This window comes from Panthera tigris, chromosome A2 (genome assembly GCF_018350195.1).
Source record: "Panthera tigris isolate Pti1 chromosome A2, P.tigris_Pti1_mat1.1, whole genome shotgun sequence".
In the NCBI taxonomy this organism is placed as follows: domain Eukaryota; kingdom Metazoa; phylum Chordata; class Mammalia; order Carnivora; family Felidae; genus Panthera; species Panthera tigris.
In genome coordinates, this window is record NC_056661.1 from 24,091,116 (window position 1) to 24,115,857 (window position 24,742).

The 24,742-nt window shown below is 39.2% G+C and overlaps 1 protein-coding gene across 1 annotated transcript in view; it reads right to left on the reverse strand.

Moving 5' to 3' along the window:
* The window catches only part of ERC2 (ELKS/RAB6-interacting/CAST family member 2), a 709,181-nt gene that overhangs the window by 239,363 nt on the left and 445,076 nt on the right, over positions 1-24,742 (reverse strand). The window contains exon 12 of the mRNA XM_042979179.1: positions 5,557-5,692. Coding sequence (XP_042835113.1) covers positions 5,557-5,692 — 136 coding nt within the window. The remainder of the gene's footprint in view (positions 1-5,556; positions 5,693-24,742) is intronic.

A 24,742-nucleotide genomic window follows, 5' to 3' on the forward strand; every position in this document is an offset into this window, starting at 1 on the left:
CTTTAGTTTTCAGGCAATAAATTGAAGAGAATTCTGCAGACATACAACAGAAAAAGAACATAAAATATTGGCTTGTGCATTTCTTAGAATGTTAGTTCATTAACTCGATAACTGCACAGGGAAAATTGCAGCCAAAATCTACAAAGATGTCCAATGGGATTTCAAATTGGCATATTTACTCAGCAAGAAATAGCTAGAGGCTGGGGGTATGGGGTGGGAATGCATCCCATTCTGGTAATGACGATTTAGTGTGAATCTCCGGAAAGACACCTTGTTGAAAAATCTCCATGCAATCTCTAAGGGGACACACAGAAGCCCAAAGCCCCAAGGCCAGACATAAATATCATCCTCTACAATCTGTGTCCTGGAGAACAGTTCTACAGAATTGTACAAAAAAATCATGATCTTATATTCACCTTTAACATACAATTCAACATAAACTTGAAAAATGTTTTAATTTTCCTCCTTATTGCCCAATATGTTGTTTAATGTTTTATTGGAAACTCGTTTATTGTTGTATGCTCTATATCTGTATTACTCATCAGTATAAAATAGTTGCAAAGGATCTGTTGGACGATACTCCCAATGGTCACTGATTTCTATGGTTAAAAGCTCATTATCAGTCTCTCTGGGAGAAAGCTCTAGTAACTGAACCCTACATAGATCAGGTACTGTGCAAGGCCCTTTCATACAGTGTATCTTATTTAACCCACCCAGGGAGGTAGAGACTGTAATTCCCACTTATGGATGAAAAAATGTGAGAGTCAGAGAGGTTCCCAGCCTTACTCCTAAGCTAATAGTAATAAGGGTCGGTATTTGAAAACTGGACAGTTCAGCTTCATGGCTCTTTATCTCTCCCTTCCTGCTCTCCTTGCCAAATTCTCCAAAACATGATTTAAGAAGTTAAATCAAGAACACTCTCTATTCCTATAGATTGTGGGTATTTTCTCCAAGGGGCAATAATTCAAGGTATTCAAGGTATTTTCAGACAAAAAAGGAAAAGGACTCAGGACAAATGCACTAAACTGTCTTCTGTCCTTAATGGATCAAGCTGGGCTAGCTAGGGTGCTGGTCTCTTCACTTGTATCATGAGAAGCCAGTGGGATCAGAATGCAGGGCTGTGCAACAGAGACAACCAGTGGTCAATTCCATTGCACATGTGCTTCAGAGAACCCACAGTGCTTTTTATAAGTGAACTAAACCCATAGATTCCACATAAAAATTTCTATTTTATGGCAATCATAGGGTCTCTCAACCCTAGACCTACATTTGTGGCAGCATTCAGCCAAAGTTTGGTGGTCTCAATTCCTTTTGATGAGCCATGGGCTCTTGAGTTCTTCACAGTCCCTACCACTCTCTATCACATCCATATACTAGGATGTAATTTTCATTATGTCTATGTCATTGTTTTTTCTTATGTAGGGAAATATTTCTACAAATCCTATCTCTTTTGACAGATTGAACAATTGGCCTCAAGCCCTTACCCTTCCTTGTATCTGCCCCTGTAAAATGTTCTCTTCATGGGGAGAGTACTTCCCCAATCCTTGCTTATTTGCTCAGCCATGTGCCTTGTTTTGGCCAGTGGGGTGGGGTGAAAAAATGTCAGTTTAAGTCTAGGCTTTATGAAACCTTGTATGTTTTTGCTTACTCTCTGTGCCTCTGCTACTATCATCAGAAGAGTTTCTCCTAAGTCACTGACACCCCTTCAGCCTGAGTCTCAGAATAAAAACATGCGGAATGGAACTGCTCCAGCAGCAGAGAAAAATGCGTGCCCACCCAAGTCTACTCTGGAGAAGCTGAGCCACTTAGCCTGAAAAATCTGTGAGAATAACTATTGATGCTTTAAAGTCATGGAGTTTTGGGATAATTTGCTACACAGCATTATTATGGCAGTTGCTAACTGATACATCTCCACCAAAAAGGAAAATTAAAAGGCTGAAAGAATGAGACATAATAATTTTTTCTTACATGTGAACCTGTTTCTTATTTATGCTAATAACCTAGACCCTAAAGGCATCTGAGTTTGCAACTCCTGCCATAAAACTATAAACCTAAGAACTAAAGAAGGTTGGGTTTGTGAAATGTTTCTTAGCATGACTGCATATCTAGATTGGACTAAAACGGCCCAGTTTTTGCCTGTTGCTATTATGTCCTAGTTTGAATATATTCAACTTTGTCTCCAATTTTAATAACAGGCTGAATCTCTTCAATCTCTCCTTTGGAATCTGATCCAACAGCTATTATTGTTGCAGAAAACACTCTACCTGATATTTCTCTGGATATGATACCTATTTGGTTGGCTGATTCAAGAAGTCAGCATGTCCAACCATTAAAAAAAAACTAGTGTAGAAAAAATCAAATTTAGTAGGTGTCAATCCCATAACTACCAACCAATCCACCACCCATGTAACCAACCAAACAAGATCCTAGTTGACAGACACTTATTAAAAGGATTAAGAAGCTAACTCATAAACAGGAAATACTTAAAACAACAGTAACATTAAAAAATCAAATGTCCCAAGAAAGGAAAGTTCTGTCCTCAAAAGGCAGTAATTATTGCATCTGAGTATATCTGCTTAAAAATCCAAGAAAGTGGGAGTTTCACTCTCTATTAACCTTAACCAGAGACATTTTCATCAAAATTAATTGTGATTACTTTTTATTGCATTTCAAATGCTATCCTTTATTTGGGGTGGTCAGGAATGCAACTAAGTAATTCCAGACCATGCTATCTTTTATGAATAGGTCTATGAGGTAGTCATCAAGGCCCCTTATAAAAATATTGCTATGCAAAAGTTCATGAGTCAAAACAAGACATTAATTTCCATAACTAGATGTGTCCTTAGAAAAGAAATGACTATAAATAGAAATGACAGCAACTTTGATGCTCAACACGTAACAGAGTAGAACTGTATAAATACCCACATACATCATAGACAATTTCACAAAATGTTCCTTTTACCTTTTCTTCGTTCTCATAATAACAGTTAATCATTAACACTTACTATGAGCATAGATTGTGCCAAGTACAATTCTAAATTCTCTATATGCATTGACTCTAATCTTCAGAGCAACTCTGGAGTAGATGTAATTGTGATTAGTCCCATTTTACAGATGAGGAGACTGAAGCCAAGGGAGAGTAAGTCATCTGCCCAAGCACATTCAGCTAGTAAATTCTGAAGCTTGGAATAAATCCTGGGTATTCAAGCTCCAAAATTAGTTAAAGAAAGATAGTAATATTTACATCACTGAAAACGACACTGAATTCGTCTGCTATGTTCTGTGCCCTGACTGTACCTTGCTCTACTCAGACTCTATACCTTTGCTGATGGTTCTCTTGCCTGGAGTGCTGTCCCTACTGCTGCATCCCTCCCATGTCAGACTCATCCAGCTCTAATCCCAACCGCTCCATGAAGACTCTCCACCACTCAACAGTTTTCTTGTTGTCCTCTTACAACTCTTCTCCAGAACTCTCACCATCTAAAGATGGTCAGATTAAGTTTGAGTCCTGGTTCTGCCACTTACTAGCCAAGTAATCTTGGGCAAGTTACGTAACCTCTCAGCATCCTTCTTCCCAAACATCAAATGGGATAACAGTTAAACCACCATGTAGATGGTTGTAGTGCACTCTATAGTTTTACTGTCCAGCATAACTTCTACCAACACACTCCTTTCTTTTTTGTGGGAAGTCACCTATTCCCACTCTCAGCCCATATGACTTGGGTGTGGCTAACCCCTATCCTCTAAGCTCCAGGTGGTCACATCCTGGCCTTGTCAATATATGCATTCTTTCATTCTTTGAACTTTTGCTAGAACCACTAAGAAATAACTTTTCTCCTCCCCCAAGGTGACTGCGCTCACAATGGAGGCTGGCTGCTGATGGCCATGGTTGGCATCACTGTGGACAGCTTTCCTAAGAATCAAAGCAACAAAGAGCAACTATGAGTAGGGTAGAGATGGATTCCTAATGCCACTGTTGGAATATCTGAATGAAGTCAGGCCTGAAGTCTACCCTTCAGTTAACTGTCCTATTCAGTTAACTGATGCCCTTTTTTGCTTAGTTAAGACTGAGTTGTGTTCCTGTCACTTGCAACTAAGAATCCCAACTAACCCAGCTCATATAAGAATTAAATAGGTGCTATAAAGTACACAGCACAGTACCTAGTATACTGAAAAATTCTATAAATGATAGCTACTACTGTTATGGTTCCTCTACATTAGTTTCTTGAAAGCAGGGAGACCCGGAGTCAGGTATACCTCCACTCTTTTACTAGCATGTCGCTTGATAACTTTTCTGAGATTCCAATTTTACCATATGTAAAATCACTAACACTGTGGTGAAGAAAAACTGAGACTGTATGCCTGGCAATAAAATGTTCTACAAATTTTAGTTCTCATTATCTCAGTCTATAGGCTCCAATTTAATATCTCATATGACTGGGGGGGAAACCAAGGTCCAAAATCCTGGGACAAGAACATGGAGGAAGTTGTGGATTCAAATAAGCTAATGGTCCATGTGAAGGTGGTCCCACGCCTGAACAAAGGACCCGATGTTACTACTGTGCAAACCAAATCAGGTATCCAAACAAAGGGGCTTGACTGAAACCATAAATGCAGCTCTAGGATACAGAGGAAAAAGAAACTAATATTGACTAAGTAATCTCCACATGCCATGCTCTGTGCAAGACATTTCCTTGTATTTCCTACCCTAGAATAATTACTTATTTCTCTTTTGGTCAATTAAAAAGATGAACTGTGAGTACATATTGAAACTATCTAACTTCTTCTATCTCCAAGGAGGAAACCTGATATATAACTACAGAAAGACACTAATTAATAAGCAAAATGTAACATGAACTCTGGCCAAGTTGAACTTAAACTACTCTGTTTAAAGCACATTGGAATAAATAAAGGAACTTCAAAGCAAATGCCCTGTTTTAGCCTGAATGTTTTATTGAGCACATGGGGAGAGCTCCTTTGCCAAAAATAGGGATGGTTAATGAGGAAAAATTGGTGTTTTCAGTCAGCCAGTTGGTTTCTCAGATAGGGCTGTCCATTCAGAGATAACTATATTCCACAGAGAAGACAGAATAATGATCTGCCTCAGAGCCTCAGAGTTTTGAACAAAACAAAACCAGTTTTGTAAACTATCTGAAAGCATCCTTTTTCAAATACCTTCTGTGATAACACGCATACATTACCCTTCTACAAACGCCAAAGCCACTTAAATATAATTCTAAAAGGAGGATGCTTCTATGTTTTAAGCTTAAAAATATAAATGCGGCCCTTACTTTTTAAGGTGAGGTATAGGAACCAAGAGACTCTGTGCAGTATTAGATTTTATAGCATAATCAGCTCTTCTTGGGCACCATTCTGAAAATGATACTCCATAATTGTAAAGACATATTGGGTTCTCTGGGAGTACACGGTTAGTGCTGGACTCAGAGCTAAGGCAAGGCCCCCATTTCTGTGCATATTTTTCCACAGCAAAGGATGCATGTCAGAGGAAGTCAATCTCCAATTACTTAGGTATAAAGAGGAGGAGCCTGAGCTCACCTGCAAGTGCTGTGAGTTATCAGCCATGCTATCTTCTCGCCTGCGGACTTCTTCCAGTAACTGGGCATTCTTCTTCTTTTCCAACTGTTGGTTGTGCTTGAGGTTGGCCACCTTTTTATTCTGATCCTTCATGTGCCTGAGAAAAGTCAGCAGAGTGTGGTTAAATTCAACCACTGGAAGATCATATGTTATCACAACATGAGTACTAAGGATAGAATATATTGACATGGATTCGGGAAAAGGTGGAACTTCAGATTATTCCGAAATTCATTTAACCACAAGTACTTATTGATCACCCACTTAATGCCAAGTGCCAGGATGGCACTGGGGCTGCTGTAGTGAATGAGGTATGTATAGTCTTCACCCAACTCATGGAGCTTTAAGTCTAGTGGGAGAGGCAGAACAGTACCAAGGAGACACAACTTAGGTTTCCTAAGCAGGGGGGTGGAGAGGGGTGATAAATCACATGCTGTGACAGATGATGACGTGCATTGCATGTGTGGACAGGCATTGAGTGGGGGGATGACTTTAGGTACTGTGGCCAGGAAACCTCCCTAAGGTGGTAAAATATTGGGTAAGACTCCAAGGAGCCAGCCAAGAAGTCACCAGTAGAGATGCTCCCCAAATGCAGGGAACAGCAAGTGCAATTCCCAAGGCAAGAAAGGACCAACTACTTCTAAGGACTGGAAGGCTGCAGTGAGGCTAGCCCAGGGCAAGGGTCTGGAAGAGGGGTAGAACCTAGGACTGCAGAGGTAGGCAGGACTCAGGGAATAAAGGGCCCCTGGTCTATGACGGAGAATTTATTTTCTTCTAAGTGGTTGCTCTTCTAATTATTATTATTCTTCTGGATCATGTTCCTATTCTGAGATCATAATCCATTACTTTGATTTTAAAATAACAATTACAAGGTTCCAATCAAATACATTGTCATCACTTAGCTCAAACAGAATAACAATTTGGGTAATCATCATGTTAAGTAAAGCCCTGGTGTTCGGATTAAGAGTTCTTAATGAATCTACAGGATGTCAAAGTGCAAAACCATAAAGTAAGCAAGTGAGTAAAAGACTACAGATAAAGGATGGGTTAAAAAAAAGTGGGGGGAGGAGTTATAGGCTTAATGTGGACTATTTCACCAGCAGCGTTTAGCAAAACATTCCACAGATTTAGGCAACCATGTCCATGGCAGCTGGTATAAATCTAATCTCACACGTGAGGAGGCAGGAGGGCAGTACAGAGGGCTCAGGAGCACTGATTCCAAAAGAGGAGGGTTGCAGAGCAGAATCTTTTGGGATCCTTCCTGACCCCAATTTCTCCTCCCCAGTATTGCTAAGTCAGCTGCTGTCAATGAGCCTGGTTCCCAGAGCAAGCAAGAGAGAATCACTGCTCTGATGGAAATGTGCACAAGATGAGAATAGATGATACACAGCAAACATGTCAAATTGAAACAATTACTAATCAAATGGAAGACACTCTCAATAAGAAACTTTTATTTCTAGTCCTCATAAAATTATATACTCGGCTACTCCCTTCCACTCCAAGAAAATGAAATTCAAGAGAAGTGTTTATTAAGCTGAATGATCTTCTATCAGGAATTCCTACTAATGAAAATATTCTGAACACTGGTCTTTAAGAATATTTACAGTACCAGCTGAAGCAGTGATTTTAGTATTCCTAGTGACACTTATTAAAAGGATTATGGTGAGAGAGAACAGCCATCTACTTGGTCAACATTGGGATTAGATAATTTTTCTCTGATATTTCCTTATTTGTATCCTATACAAATAGGTAAGGTACACATCTGAAACTACCAACTCCCAACTCAAGTCTATATGCTAATCTTCTTTTAGGAAATTATCTTTTGGTTACTATAAAGATGTTGAGAACAACCTCTTGCTTCCTAATTGAACAAGGATATAGTATTTCAAAACTCATCCCAATCTGGGGCAAGCACACTTTCCAGTTCAGGAAATAAGGTCAGTGCCCAGTAATAGGATGTGATAGGTCAGTGTTATTAGAGAGATTGTTTAAGTAGAGGACATTTTTATAAAGAAATACTTTTTATATCTTTAAAGCACACATTTAACTAGAACCAACTGCTAAATGTTTTTTACCCCAAGTACCACTGATAAAGAAAATAGACTATTATCATGAACATCATTTGCATAATGAACTCCCACAAAGTTCTCAGGGCAGTGTGAACATATACAGACCTTACTTTCAGGAATATTTCAGTTTTTTTTTTTCAATCCAAAAATAAAAAACAAACAAACCCCCAAATCCATGCATCCCTTAAAGCTTTCCTTTTTTTTCTAAATTTTTAAGTTTTTATTTATTTTTGAGAGAGAGAGCAGGAGTAAGGGAGGGCAGAGAGAAAGAGACACACAGAATTCAAAGTAGGCTTCAGGCTCTGAGCTATCCGCATAGACCCTGATGTGGGGTTTGAACTCATGAACCATGAGATCATGACCTGAGTCAAAGTTGGACACCTAACCAACTGAGCCACTCAGGCACCCCTAAAGCTTTCCTGAAATACAAATAAGTGGCTAAGAAAAATGGAAGACTGAAGTCTGGAAATTCAAATGCTGTCTGACTTGGGACATGAATGACTGGAAAAGAAAAACTTGGTTGTGAATGGCACTACTCTGAATTTGGCTATTTGGATGCATGCACAGCAAGGTGATGAAAATTATCATCTTATCTTCGTAGACATGAGCATCAATAGATATGTATAAAGTACACACACTCCCTTGAAGAAGTGCTATGGTTTTCAAATATATTTCTAGCAGCAGAACTCTTTCTTCTAATAAAAGCTTACTTAAAAGCCAAAAAGGAAAAGAAGGATTGCTCTGGTCGAGGTGGGAAAGAGATTAAGAGTGAGCAGAACCTCACCTACTAGACAGTCACTCTCTCAAGTATCCCTCAGAGAAGCCAAGGTTACCTGAAAGAACAGGTTGAAACAGCAATTTATGGAGTAGGAGGAGAGGGAGAGAATTCATGAAATTTAAATATATGAGATCCCCCAATAAAGACAAAATACCCCCACAGAAGCTCACTAGACACTTGCTGAAGGAACAACCAGTGTGATTTTTGCTAGTAATAACTTCAGCATCTCCAAGAATAAAATCTGTAGGTGACTTATCAGTCCTGCATCTCCTACCATCTGCAGAAGTAAACCCACATGCATAGATAAACAGGGCTAACCTCCATACAGCTCTCAATTGTACTAAACTAAGGAAGTTAGAATTCCTGGGGTGCAGAATGCAAAGTCCTCTAGCAATACTGTTTGAGAAGAAAGTGTCATTGATACCCACTTCCCAAATTCTCACCCACGAGGCAAATCAGATTCTAAGCCTCTGCCAGAGACTGACCTGCTCCATGTTCGGAAATAAAGTTTCCTAGGGATAAGCTTTTTTTCTTCAGGGAAACACCATTAAAAATATATCCAAGATGCAAATTTTTAAAAAAGCAGTTATGGGGGCACCTGGGTGGCTCAGTCAGTTAAGCGTCCAACTTCAGGTCAGGTCGTGATCTCACGGTTTGTGGGTTTGAGCTCCACGTCGGGCTCTGTGCTGACAGATTTTGTGCCTGCTTCGGATTCGGTGTCTCCTTCTCTCTCTGCCCCTCCCCTGCTCATGGTGTGTCTGTCTCTCTCTCTCAAAAAAAATAATAAACATTAAATAAAAATTTTTTAAAGCAGTTATGGGGGAGGGGTTAGGTTGGTTGGAGAGTACAGTGGTAGGGTCCGTTTAAATTGACTAGTGTCATTAAGCAAGTCATGTCACATCATTAAGGAATTTGGATTAAATAAAAAAAATTCCAATAGGTATCAAGATCAACAATGGCTACTATATTAAGAATGAATATCATAGAGGACAGAATCCTGCTATTTTTCACTAGAACAGTGGATCAAATTAAAATTAAAATTAAAATTAGAAAGTATTCCCTAACTTATTGGTGAGAAAGTGTCAGGCTTTATGGCCTCTAGAATCACATAGCTGGGAGGCAGTGTGGAGCAAGAGGTGCATATGCTACTCTAAGTTCATATGTATATTGTGTATAAAGGAGAAAAATCAAAACTTCTTTTTTTTTAATCTCAGCAGAAACAAGATGCTGGTTTTTTGTTGTTGTTTTGTTTTTACCTACCTTCTCTCAAACATCTTAAAAGATTGATAATATCCATTGTTGGAGAGGATACCAGAATCTAGCTCTCTCATATGATGTCAGGAGGAGTGTAACTTACAAAAATTGGTTATAAAATTATAAACTAATTTGGCAGTATCCACCAAAGTGTCCATACCTTTTTCCCAAGAAAACCCAATTTAGGAAAGTAGCCTACAAAAATGTCTGCACATACGCATGAATATTTATGCACAAAATTTTCATTACAAAATTTGACATTACACTGTCAAAGTAAAAATTTGAAAACTGCCAAATCACCCATCAGAAGGAAATTGGCTGAAGAAATCAAGCACATTCATATTCTGGAACTCCAAGCTAGCTAAGAACTGAAGTATGGACACAGAAAAACCTTTAAGACATATTGTTAATCAAAAAAGAAAGCAGGCAGCAGAATAACACATATAGTCTGATCTTATTTATGTTAAAATATAAAAGCCTATTTTAATGTTTATTTACACATATCCATGGAAATGGAAACTGCTGCAAACCCCACACCAGTCTGTAAACATTGTACCACTGAGGAACAGAATGGATCAGGGAAGAAGGGGGAGTTCCCATGTGTTACTGTATGCGTGTGTGTGTGTGTGTAAGTGAGGTATAAATACATATAAGAAAATGCACAGATATTAAGTATAAAAATCGATGATTTTTGACCAATCAAAATATAGAGCATTGCCATCACCCAGCCTCATGTCCCTGACCCCTGAGAGGAAGTGGTCACTATCCCAGATTTCATCTGCATGGATTTGTTTTGTGTGTTCTTGAACTCATATACATGGAATCATACAGTACATGCCCTTTTGTGTCTGACTTCTCTGACTCAGCATAAGGTTTTTGAGGCTTATTCATATTGTGCCTAAGTTCCATCTTATAGCTGAAATCAAGTGGTATTCCATTATATGAACATACTACAGTTTGATTAGCTATTCCCTTGTTAAATGGATATTTGGGCTATTTCCAATTTTTTGCTGTTGAGAATAAGGTTGCAATGAACATTCTTGTACCAATTTTTTGTGGACATATGGTTTCATTTCTCTTGGTTAAATAATAACTAGATGTAGGTATAACTGGGAGTGTAAAATGGTGTAACCTCTATGGAAGACAATTCTGGGATATAAGAATTTTCCAGGAGCCACTGAAGGGCAGGAGCTAGTAGCATAAACTCTGGAGCTGGTTGCCTGGGTTCTCATCAGAAGTCCACCACTCTCTAGCTGTGTGACTATGAATAAGTTTCTTAACCTCTCTGTACTTCAGCTTCTTCATATATAAAATGGAAATAATTGTAGCTAACTCATAGTGTTACTGTGAAGAGCTAATAGGTTAGTACAGGTAAAATGCTTACAACAGATTCCAGCATGTTTCCTCTGCTTCATTCTTAGCTCATAATATAAATGTGATCATGTCTTGTGTAATGTCATGAATACATATCTAGTGTCTTACTTCCCACATCGGAATAGCAGCTATTTGAAATGCCTCAAACAATGGACTTTGGAATGCATTATCAAACCCTCTGTGTCATTCATTTAGCTTTCAGTGTGCTTTACTTAATAATAAGATGAGATGCATTCCTGTAAGGCTAACCTAATGGAAGCATTGCAGGAAGGTCACGACAAGCATGGGTAAGTGAGCTGGGATCCTGAAGTGACTGCACAAGTAGATGGCCACACACACAATGGAAGCTAACAATGAGTATTGCATGCAGAATTTCTGATAATAACGGCTTTTACTGTAACCACTGAGATGATTCCACTTTTTTAAAGCTTGCAAATACCATTCAGTATTTCGGCATAGCTATACATTTTAGAAAGCTACATAACTATTCCAAAGATATTTTTATAGCACATACAAATGTGCTAAGTGTCATGAGCATGATAGTCCTTCCTGAAAGACAAAGTATCTGGACAGCTGTGGCTACTTGAATCCAGCTCTCCTCCCAGCAAAGAGCAGCAAGTAGGGCCAAGGTCTTAGGACTTAGTTCCAATATGACTTAACTCCCCCTCTTCTAGAGCCCATATGCACTCTCCCCTCCCTCCACTGTTGACTTCCCCACCCACACTGGGAAAACCTACAAAGCAGGTCACACAGCAGGAGCTGGTCACCATCAGCAAGAGAAGGATTTGTTTTTCTTGTAGATATTTCACTCTGGAGAAGTTCCGAAGGGCTGACTTCCTTCAACTGTTCTCCCTTATTCTGGCCCCGAAGAACCTCCTCCCTTCAGATATCAGTAGAGCACCACCCTAAGAATGGATGCACCTCAATGGCTGAGTACCTACACTAAAGAGAGCAGATAGTAGGGGACTCCTATGGAAGACCCCAATGAGAAAGCCAGGTGCTCTCTGATACCCCTTGTCCTCCTCCAGATGCATTTGGTAGGACTGGCATGTACCCACAGGACACTCAAAGGGAAAAGGCTGGCCTGTTTTTCATACTACTCAGGACTCAATGTTTAATCCTGGGGCATCTAAGAACAAGACACTGTTGCTGGTGAGCAAATCATACACAGTTACGAGGGTCACATGACCAAAAAGCCTGGCTCCCATTTACTATTCATCAAACAAATGTCTTGCTGCTTAGCTTCCCATGTAGGTGTCATGACCCAAAGAGCACAGACTGGTCATGTAGGTCTGAGAATGGTAGCCCTGGAGTGATTGTTTTTCTCACTGTCAAGTGATAAATGTGTTGTGATGTTCTACATTACTCTCACTGGAGACTGGACTATATGCTCAGGCTTCTCAGCCCATATGGTCCAAATTGGCATCACCAGGAGAACCCAAAGCAAGGTTGACAGACCCACAAGCATCCCCTACTGCAGGACACCATGGCTCCACCTATCCCATGGTGCTTTGGTGCCCTGCAGGAATGCAGACAGGGAAACCCAGAGTATGCAGACCCTTTGCCTCCATCACTCCTGTTACCACAACACCTCAAGTCACCATTATTTCCTGCCTAGACCATGATGCTCTTCTCTCCTCACTGGTCTCCCTGTTTCTGCTCTTGTGCCCCCTTTAAGTCATTCTCCAGCCAGCAGCAAGAGGGAGTGTTTCAGAACAAGTCAGATGATGTCCTTGCTGATGTACAATCCTCCAACAGTTTCCCATTTCCCAGAGAATAGAAACACACATCTGTGGAACCGACCAGCCTCATCCCACATGATTTTCACCTTTACCCACGGAATCCAAAAGCCAGTCTTCTTTCAGTCCCTCTCACCACGGAGCACAGACATGTGCTGGTCTCTCTGTCTGGGGCTCCCCCACCTTTTCCTCTTATAGCCATCACTCCTCCTCTGTGGCTGACTTTGATCCTTCAGATCTCAACTTCAATGTCTTCAGAGTCTTCACAGGGGCCTTTTCTGGGCATCAAATCCAACAATATCCCCTCCCTTCACCAAAACTGCTATAATCACACTCCATGCCCTTCCTCTAGCGCACCCCCCACAACTTGTAATGATACGTTTATTTGCATTTTTCACTGATTACTGACTGTTGCACCACCAGGCAGGCATTACTGTCAGAACAGGGCCAAATCTTGGGGTATTCACAACACTGAAGGAATAACTTCTAACCTCATCCTCTCTGGCCCAGGCTACCCTCACCTCCAAGTTGGGCAATGATGCCAGCTCCAATTGGTCCATTTAATTCATTCTCTATAGGAGAGGGGAAAGAGTATCTGATACACAAACAGAATCACATTTCTCTGCTGCTTAAAACTTCTCATTGGATTTCCACTACCTGTGGAAAAAGTCATGCTTCTTCTCATGACTCCTACTAGGTCTATCTTCTGCCTCTCCAAGTATTATCTCAACCTACTCCCTCTACTCAGCCACACTGGCCTTACATTTGCACCCTCAATACACAGAGTTGTAAGATCCTCAGGACCCCTGCACAGCACTTTCCTCTTCTATAAAGTTCTTCACCTCATTCCCATCTCAGCCCTTATATCACAGGTAATTCATATGTATCCCTATTAGGAGGTCTTCTGGGAAGCCTTGGTCAGTCTAGAAAGTTGGATCCTCATATTACAAATTCCCAAAATATGCTGTGCTTGCCTTGCTAAGAACTCAACACATTTCTGATCCTTTAATGTCTTCCCTGTTCTGCTATAAGCACCCTCTTTACAGTGATCTCAACCATCTTATTCTCTTCTTAAAGAATCCAGCACAATGCCCACTCTGCTGTCACTAACAGAGTTATTCTGGATTGAATTTAATTCTAAAACCTGCTCCTGTTCATTCAAAGGATGAAACAGGTCCTTTGTGTTGGCTAGGTGTTTTATGTGAACCCATAAAATTATTTAGGAATGGTGTATCTAGGGATTTATATGAATTAAGGTTGCCCTCATATTTGTTTCCAGAAAGGCATTTTCTATAAAGAAGAATTCAATTTCATGTAATGAATATCAGCTTATTGTCAATGAGATGGTATCTAGTCAAAGTGAAAAGAAATCAGACTGGACAGCTGATGAATACAACTGGGCATGACTACCTGCCACCAGCACAACAACAACACAGGTTCTCATTCCTATAAATGTATTTTTTTGAAATTAAATCCAAGATCTAAAAATACGTGCCCAAAAGAAATGACCCAGTACAGTATCTCTTTCCTAATTTAATTCATAAGCAACAGATGGCTTTTAAAAGTCTACATGGTTCACAGCAATCTGATGGCCTTTTTTTCATTTATGCTGCTGAGAAAAGCTTTCTGAAGTCTAAAAATAGGGATTAGCAAACTTTTTTCTATCAAGGGCTAGGCTAGTAAATATCTTAGGCTTGGGGAACCATACAGCATCTGTAGAAAGTAACCAACTTTGCTTCAACTTTGTCCTTGTACTATGAAAGCAGCCACAGATAACATACACAAAAATGGGCATGGCTGTGTTCCAATAAAACTTTATTTACATGAATAGGTGGCAGGGCTAGACTTGGCCCATGGGCTACAGTTTGCTGAACCCTGGTCTAGACATGTTCTAATACTCCTATGTAGTAATGATAAGCACAGGCAGCACATGCGCACATCATTGGAGGTGCTCTAAGCACCTTACACTTATTAGCTCACTTAATACTCACAACAACCCTATTAGGCAGGTCCTTTGATTATTTCTACTACTGATGAGGAAACTCCCCAAAGTTGTAGTGCGAATGAGTGCAGAGGCAGGATTCTCGGTCAGTCTAGCTCCAGAGGCCACCTCCATCCCCTCAATCTCTGTACTATGCCACACAACTGTGGAGAATGTTGCCGAGTTCCTTCACACCACTCTCACTTTCTCTTCTCCCAGGCCGCCCCCAAAAGGTCTAAAGAATAACAACGGAAATTCTCAGAATACAATCTCTGTTCTGTAGTCCAGCCACTTTAAGGCACACCACTCCCAACTTTATAGGATGCCCTGATCTGCAACTCGGTTGGCTATTAGAGAACTAGATACACATGAGGTAATTACCCAAGAATATTGGCTCTCTACCAGGGGAGCCTTGGAATGGAAGGTGGGAGCTTAACAGCTTCAAACTTCATGGTGGCAGCAACAGTTACTGAAATGAAGACCCAGCTCCGAAGCAGAGCACAAAACCAACAAGGACGCCATGCAATTTCCCTATTAATTTCCGTTCTCTGAACCCGTTAACCTCAATGTGACCACTTTTTGAACAAATTATTTGGTTTTATGGATGAATCTACAATAAGAAATGTTTAGTGTATTTCATATCCTGGTACTTCACTGCATCATAATGAGTTTGGCTCTTCCTGTACAGACAGATTTAATCAGAGACAAAGAGTTTAGAGATGATAAAATAAGTGAAGATAAAAGTAGATGCTCAACAAAAAGGGGAACTAAGAAGAAACCAAAAGGGCAAGAACAATAACAGATAACAGGTAACAGATCTTAGGACAGAACTTCTGGAAACATGGGGGCAAACTCAAGTTAGGGCTAAGACATAAGGTTAAAACTCCTCTCCAGTTCCCAACTCATATCTTCTTGCACATCATTTACTTCTCAAATAAAAAAAAAAAATCTAAACACTTTAAAAATAAAACATTCCTATAATTGCCACAATTCCAGGGAGTATTGTATTCTTCTAAAAGCCTACAACTCCACTGTTAGACACAGGCACATTAGGGCCAATTTGGTAGGGTGTCAGTTGTATTTACAGTTTGGGGTAATATAAAAACATATGGAAACTGTGAAAATTGACCCCCGGGGGGCTAATGTTGGAGGAAACCAACATTCCACAGTCTGGCCAGAGGTTGGGGGCGATTTGCCCAGACAATATACAGCCAAAGCAACCTATGAGCACAGGGGCACTTCATGTATGCAAGACCTATTTTTATTGCATCCAATCTGGAATTGGTCTGCAGCAGCCCAGACATAAAACAAAGCAGAGGTATAAGAAGATAAAAATCTTATATGCTGATTTTCCAAATTAAAGTACAGAAATAACGTGTCAGAGTTTATATTATTTCCTACCAGAAATCAATGTTAAAATATTGCCATATAATAAAAAAAACCCTCTGTTTTTGGATGTCATATTAAGTGCTTAAGAACTATAAAAATATAACCTCAGTTAAACAAAACAACATCCTTACATGGAGAGTATTTTTATCCCCATTTCACAGATGAAGAACCTGAGGTTTAGGCTAACATCATATATCATACAGTTAATAAGTAGAAACCCAGAATTGGAAGGATCATTTCTATGATGCCAAAGCTCATGGTCTTATCTATTATGCTACATGAGAATAATAAAATATTATTGTACATTATTATGAGATCTTTGCCACTAAAGTAAATGGAGCATTCTAGCCAGACCCAGACATTCCTTTTTGAGAGTTACAATCTTTTTTTCTCTAAGAGGGAGGCAAAGCACTAATCTCAATAAGTAAGTTATACTCTCTTTAGGATCTGGTCCAAGGTATGGCTTATCAGACCATCCCAAAGATAATCCAGACTAACACTAAGTCAGTTTTCCATTGCTGTGCAGCAACTTAACACAAACTTAGCAGCCTAAAACAACACTTATTTATTATCTCACAGCTTCAGTGAGTCAGAAGTCCAGGCACAGCTTGGTTGCTCCCTCTGATTCCAGCCTTACCAGGCTGAAATCAAGATGTTAGCCAGACTGCATTTCTTATCTGTTGGCTTAACTGGAGAAAAATGTGCTTCTAGGCTCATTTGGGTTGTTGGAAGAATCCCTTTTTCTTGCAGCTGAATGAATGAAGTTCCTAGTTATTACTGGCTGTTGGCTGGAATTGGAGACAGCCCTCAGGTTCTAGAAGCTGCTCGTAGTTCCTTGACATGTGGCCCTCTCCATGGGCAGTTCACAGTATGGCTGTTTGATTCTTCAAGGCCAGCAGACAAATCTCTCTCCAGTCTCCTAAGATGGAGTCCTATACAAGGTGAAGTAATCACGGGAGTGCCATCCACCACCTTTGCCTTATAACATACCTTGTCCAAGGGACTGGCACTCACCACCTTTGCCACATTCTATTGGTTAGATTCAAGTAACAAGTCCTGCCCATGAGGGGGATTATACAAGTGGGTGAAAACCACGGAACAGAATAAAAACAAACAACTTTAATTACTTAAAACTTTCTAAACCTTTATTTTATTTTGTTTGTGCTAATCTTTCAAAGTACTTCACAATCTTTTTATTGTCCATTTCAAACTATTTAGCTCAGTATCTATCTAACAGACTTCATTTTTCCATTTCTCAAACTTCTTCCAAACCATATTCACCAGTGCAACCTAAGGCATTTGGAAGGCATAACTTATGGCCAATGAGGGGTTATGGAAATTTATGCATCCTTTTACTTTCCCAAGTATTTATCCCCATGACAACACACTGCAAAAATAAATGCCTGTTCTTTCCACTCTTTTTCTCATAACTCAAATCTCTTCTAACTTAGTCTAATGACAATGAGTAAAACAGAATCACTGGTGGGTGGCGGATGAAATGAAAATCAGTGAAGGATAACAAAGTGGCAGAATTATCGGCAAAGGGGGCATAAGCCAATTCCCCCCAATTACATGAGAAGGCAGAACAAACCACTTCCCCACACAATTGCCTCAGCACAATTAACCACTTCCAAAATCCATCACTATGATGCCACCTGTTTCAATTCCACTCAATGATGTTGTTCTAACTCAGTGGTTTACAACAGTGTTCTGGCAGCACTAGCTCTGGGGGATGTCACTAATTTTTAGAAAAACAAAAACAAACAAAAAAGGGTTAGGACCAAACAAGTCTTGAGGACTTAAATGTAAAAAAAAAAAAAAATGTGAACAGGTTTCTTATATCGCAGAACTTTCCAGAGCCTTTACTATTGTGAAGTGCACTGTGAATCTCTAAAAAGGAACATGGCAGGATATGTTTATTAATTTGACCCAAACCCTTTTCCTGTCCAAGGATCATCCCACTGAATTATTGCTCTGATGTATAAAGTCCAAGGAATAATAGTGTTAATGAGAGTTTCTCAAGTTTTAGTTATTAGTGTATCATCTCAGTGATTTTTGCTATAACATGCACTACTTGTGCTACTTAATATTTTTCTTTAAATATTTTTACTTTACATACCTTTTAGCCTTAGATTCTTTCTAAGCAAGAATTAATGAAGTCATATGTTTATATTTGATCTGCAAGTTATGGATGTTCTATACAAAGAGGCATAATTAATAACATACGTAAGTGCTCATCTGTACCACATAAAAGCATCCTAATTTTTAAACACATAACTGACAATAACAAAGATTCTCAGGTACCACCAAAGTCATGACTAGAAATGATAGAGACAGCATTTAAGAATGAGGAGAAACAAGAGCTAAATCCCCCTCTTCCTTATATGGCCGATGAGATTACTGCTCAGAGCAGTTCAGTGACTTACGTGTGCACATGCGCACGCGCGCACACACACACACACACACACACACACACACACTCAGGTAGTATGTCTAAAGCCCTCAGCATACTGAGGGAAGTGAGAGGTGAGTCAGTCCCCAAGTTTCATCATTAGAGCTTCCATTAAGATGTCTCCTTTTGTGCAGTACTAGTGAAAGTCACCCTTTCTGCTGCGGTTCAGCAATTTCATTATTCCTAGGGAGGTACAGAGCACTGATCTTCAGTCTCTCCTTAAGAAATTTCAGCCCTGACAGAACTGATGATTTTGCTTGGAAGCAGAATAGTGCCCTTCCTTTGCTTTTCACCAGTGGGTCATCCAAGCTGAATCAGGATGGCCTGGATCAGTCCTTGATTTCAAGCTAGAAACAGGTCTAGAGTAACAGTGGGACAAAGTGAGCTTAAGAGCCATGACTTGAAGCCTGATTGCATGAGTTTAAATCTCTGATCAACCATTTCTTCACTGAAGGACCTAGGATGGGTGAATTAATTTTTTATATCAGTTTCCTTATCTGTAAAACAGGATATGAACAATAAAATAATACTTACTCAAAGGAGAAATATATGAGATAATATGAGTACCAGTATATACTAGGGGATCTATAAATGCCACCATAGAGCAGTTTTAATGATAAGGACAAGAGTAATGATACTAGTGGCTTCTGTTCTCCATGCTTCCAGGCTGGCTCACCTTTACTCAGTGACACCTGGAAAAAGCTGTTGGAAAGAAGGTTACCAATGCCCTCAACCCCAGGACCCAAGACTCACAAAGTGCCATAAAGGTGGCACCTATCTGAGGTGCTGGGTTATCTCAGTTCCACAATTAAAAGCTCAAACTTTAGGAGGCAGCATGACAGGCAGATTGAAGGGTTCTGGAGGTCATATGTGGGTCACGTGTCTGCCTCTGCCTCTACTGGTTGTGTGGCCTCCAATCTGGGTTCTGATCTAAGTGGCGCTGAAAACAATAAAGACATAAAGATGTAGCATCCCTTGTCTCCCTGGGTTTGTAGAGCAGGACTTAGCTCTGCTATGTAAGTTATGACAACTCCCAGCCACCTCTCAATCATAAAATATATTTGGCAGCTCTTACTCCACCTATCCTTCTTGTGAATCAGTGCATTCCTGTTCTCTCAATTGCCTATGGAAAGGTCTTCTACTTGATGACATTTACTCAAACCAAAACAGTCAGAGAGTACCAAGAGCCAGCCTAGACCTCTGCGCATTTCAGGAAGATTCTGAAAAATACAGTGAAGCTCTCAGGCTTCCTCCAGAGACTATCTGTAGACGCCTGAACCCTCTCATGCTTTCCTCTTCCTGACACAGCCTACTTCCTCAAAGGACCCAGTCTTCCACACTGGACTCATGGTAGGATCTTTACCTGGAGGGATTCAGGAAAACCCTAAGCATCCACAGGAGTTTTCTCATGCCCTTTCTACTTTCCACCTGGATGGCAAGACTTCTGGAATTCCCAAGGGCAGGGTGCCCCAACTTTGAGGAATTGTGGTCACATCTAAAATCCACACAGCAGCCACCAGGACTCAGGTTCATCAGCATGCATGCTAAAGAAAGGTAGCATTTTATCGGCATTTCTCTGGACAGGACAATGTATATGTTTATTACTCAGGACCACTCTATGATGTAGGTATTACCATCCCCATTATAAACTAGAAACATGAGGATGAGCGAGCAAGCAAGCAACTTGCTTGGAGGGCTCCTGCAATTAGAAGAAGGCAGAGCTGGGTTCCATCCCAACCTGTTAGACTCTACAACTCAGGTCAGTTTCCTAACCTGTCATTGTTCTTGGATTTAACTCACTTGCTAACACTTGCTAACCAGGATAATCCTCCCACGAAGATAAGAACAAAAACAAAAACAAAAAACTGCACCATTATCTGGCTATAAGATTTTTTTTTTCCCAAAGCTATGCTACCACCATTCTTCATCAGCAGTTCCAAGCATCTTTTCTTCTTCTTACCACAGAAAACTCAGCAAAAGCTCTGTTTCTTACACCAGGAGATACACACACACAAACATACACACATATACACATACATACACACACACATATTTAGTTCACACACACATACTACTTAAACTTACTACACATAAAAACTTACATATACCTATGTATACTTATATTTCTTTCACACACCACACCTAAGTGATGACTGTGAGAGCATCTCTCCTTTAGGCAAAGGCTCTATCCATTGTATAAAATAAGACACCACAGGAGACTAAAAACCATCTGAGACTCTGTGAAGACAGACAGACAGACAGAAGGAAGCCTGCTCTCACACTCCTCATGCAGCATTCAAGGAAATCATTTACCCAGTGAATAGCTGAGGCTTGGGGAATTATTGAAGTTGTATAAAATTCCTACAGGATAATGACGAACGACTGTATTAAATGTAGCTGTCATGTAATTTAGAAATAAGAAATAATATAAACTCACATTGTATAGACTAATTTTCCTACACCACTAAGTGATAACTCATATTAAAATTTTTCGTTTCTATGAGAAAAACATCATCAATATTAATTATATAAATAAGAAAAATATTTAAAATTTAAGATGAAGCAGAAGAAAAGGAATTCATTTAAAACTGTAAGTGTTCTGTTCTATTAATGTCTCAACCTCATATTTTCACTTTATGCAATGTTTCCTATTACTAGTGAGTTCATTTGCTAGTTTAAATACTAAATTATTTCTGGTTTTATTTTATAAAATGAGAATTATTTTTCATCCAAAGAAGAAATTGGAAACAAGAGAGATTTTCCCCTTTCCCAACTGAAGAAACTGAAAACCCCTATAAATTTAACATATCCAAGTTCAGCCCATGAGGAAAGCAACATTCTATTAGAAAATAACGTGTCAAATTCTTACTGCATGTTTGTACCACTTAACTCAAGTCCTATGTTGCTTGTATTTTTAATTAATTGATTTTCTTTCCATTTGTTCTTTCTTTTCTCTTTTTAAAAATACCACATTTTAATTTGGATCTTCTAAAAAACCAGGCTCTCCATTTATGTCTTGGAATATAGAAGGGAAATAAAGAACTCTAGCTTTTCTAGATGTTGGGATTTAATTTTTACATTGTTGTTTTGTGGAAATCGATTAAAGGCAAAGTCCTGGCAACACGTGAACACATGATGGTTAAAAAAAAAAATCACAAGTTTCTCACTGACTGAACTGTTGGGAATGGAATATTTTATGATACAGATTTACAAATCTCTATGAACTGGAAGCATTTCCTGGGCAATTAATCAAGGGGAACTTTTATGTAAAAACACATCTCGATTGAGTTATTCACAAACGATCCCACAAGCTGCAATGACTAATTGTAAGTCTCAGACCTGGGCAGTTTGCTGAAATGCTTTTCTTCAGGCCATTAAAAATACCATGACAACATACAAATTCGACAAGAAGAATAAACTAACTATGGAAAGTTACAATTACAGAAAGGAATTATTCAAAGTATGTGACCCCATGCACAAAAATGATGCACGTTTATTTGATACTGCAGACTCTACTCTATTTTTTCCCTTTGATAGGTCTGTTGTAATTCTCCCTAACATTAATGAGAGATATGTGCTAAAAATGAATAGCTGCTAACTCTAGCCATCTGTGCATTCCTGGTACAAATAAAATTGAATGTCATCACTACCCTATTGGATTTCTCGGTAATGCTCTTTGCTGATAAGAACTTTGAAAAAATACCAATGGCTTTTTTTTTTCTTTTTCTTACTCATACAAAGCATGCCCATTCCCCTTGCTACATAAAGGAGTCTATTCTACTCTGAATCCAGGCAGCCACTAAGAGGTGGGGTGAGATAAATCCCTGCTTATCAAGATAACTGTTTCCCCACTCGGTATAAATGGAGACAAAGTATAGCCAGACTCGAATGATTAAAATGGCCAAATTCTTAGCAGGTTAACTCATTACTTTTCATCCTTCTCTTGCCAGCCCTGAAAGCTAAGTAGCTGTCTTAACAGCCTGCAGCAATCACTTCCAAACAACTCTCTTGCCCTACAGCTACGCTAAAACGGAGTTAATTCATTTTCCCTTTATGAATTACTGGCTGTCAAGAATTTGAGAAAGGTCCCAGGCTTTAATGGAGACCTCTGAAAAGAGAGACCATGTGCTAGAGAACCCAAGAAGGTATGCTGGGGAGCCAGAAAAGCTGGAATATTGGAAAGGCACTGGTTAGGAATTGGGATACATATATATGCATGTATATATAATACACACACACACACACACACACACACACACAATTTATCAGAAGAGAGGTTCATGGGACTATCTCCAAACATAGCCAAGCATCTCTTCACTGAGAACTGGGAAAATACAGCAAGTACCACAGGCCAAGTAGTTACAGCTTCACTTCCCTGAGCAGCCAGCCAGTCAATCCTCAGCAAGCCAAACTTTGTTAAGGGCCCCTTCATCCACCCTTCTGAGAGGTGTGTGTTAAGTCCTGCTTCAGAAAACCCAAGGGTCTAATGATCAGGTGGATCACTTCTTCCTCTCAAGCTTCACAGAAGGCCTTGGTGATTGGGATCCTCTCATAGATTTGATCATTAGATCTAGTTTTATATGACATATGATGACAGAACTGCTAAGAATATTTATTAGCTTGGCTAACAACTAAAGAAAAAAACGGTAATCACAGCTCTCTGGAGAGGCTTTTTAAATTTCATTTTATGGCACTATAAAATGAGGCCATACCCTGAACATTTAAAGGGGCAAATTATTTGGTTGGAAGTGGCTCAAATTTTGAAGTTCAGTCGTATCGATAGACAAAAGCTAAGAGAATATTCAAGGTAAAGTCCATTTCTAAGGTAGATAAGATATCACGAAAAGAGGGTAAGTATCCATTTGATACAAGTGACCACCTGTGTGTTTACAGTGTGTATGTTTGGCATCAAGATTATACTTTGAAAAAGTTCTTCATATTTAGCAAACTGTTCCTAATTCTAAAAACAAGTTATGCCAATGTAAAATTGTTAACCAGTAATTTATTCCTTAACAACATATTATAATAGTACAAATTCATGTGCTTTTCCTGAAAGCATAATTTTGTTAAATCTATCATCCTTCCAACTTACTAAAAAATGTTGACCATTATGTACTGGCAGAATTTTTTGAATAGAACATAGAAAATGCAAGTGTAAGATTACTAGTACATAAGAGAATATAAGAAATCATGCATCTAATAAGGTCTAGCATCCAAAAAATATAAATAACTCTTACAACTCAACAATAAAAGGACTAATAACATAATTAAAATGGGCAAAGACTCTGAAAAGACCTTTCTCCATGAAAGATACACAAATGGCCAATAAGCACATGAAAATATGTTCACATCACTAGTCATTAGGTTAATGCAAAGCAAAACCACAGTGAGATACCACTTCATACTTCTAGGATGACTATGATCCAAAGATAGGCAGTAACACATGTTGGTGAGAAGGTGGAGAAACTGGGACTATCACACGGTACTGATGGAAATGTAAAATAGCACAGCCACTGTGAAAAACAATTGGGCAGTTCCTCAAGAACTTGAACAGAATCATCACATGACACAGAAATTCCACTCCAAGGTACATACCCAAGAGAATGAAGACAGATTTTTAAACAACAACTTGCTAATGAATGTTCATATCAGCATTGTTCAAACTAGCTAAAAAGTACAAATAACCCAAAAGTTAATCAACGAATAAATATATAAACAAAATGTTACATTCATATAACGGAATATTATTAAGCAATAAAAAGGAAGGAAATACCCATGTTACAACATGAATGAATCCAAACATATTAAGCTAAGTGAAAGAATACAATCACAAAAGACCACATATTACATGATCTCATTTATATGAAATGTCCCAAATATGCAAATCCATAGAGACAGAGAGTAGACTAGGGGCTGGAGAGGGGGGATGATTGGAGAAATGAGTGTGACTGCTAATGGTTTCTCTCTGGTGATTAAAATTTAATTCTGGAATTAGTGGTGATGATTGCACAACCTTGTGAATACACCAACAACCATTAAATTATACGCTATAAAAAGGAATTTTACTATATATGAATTATACCTTAATTAAAAAATTATACATGCTAGTGATTA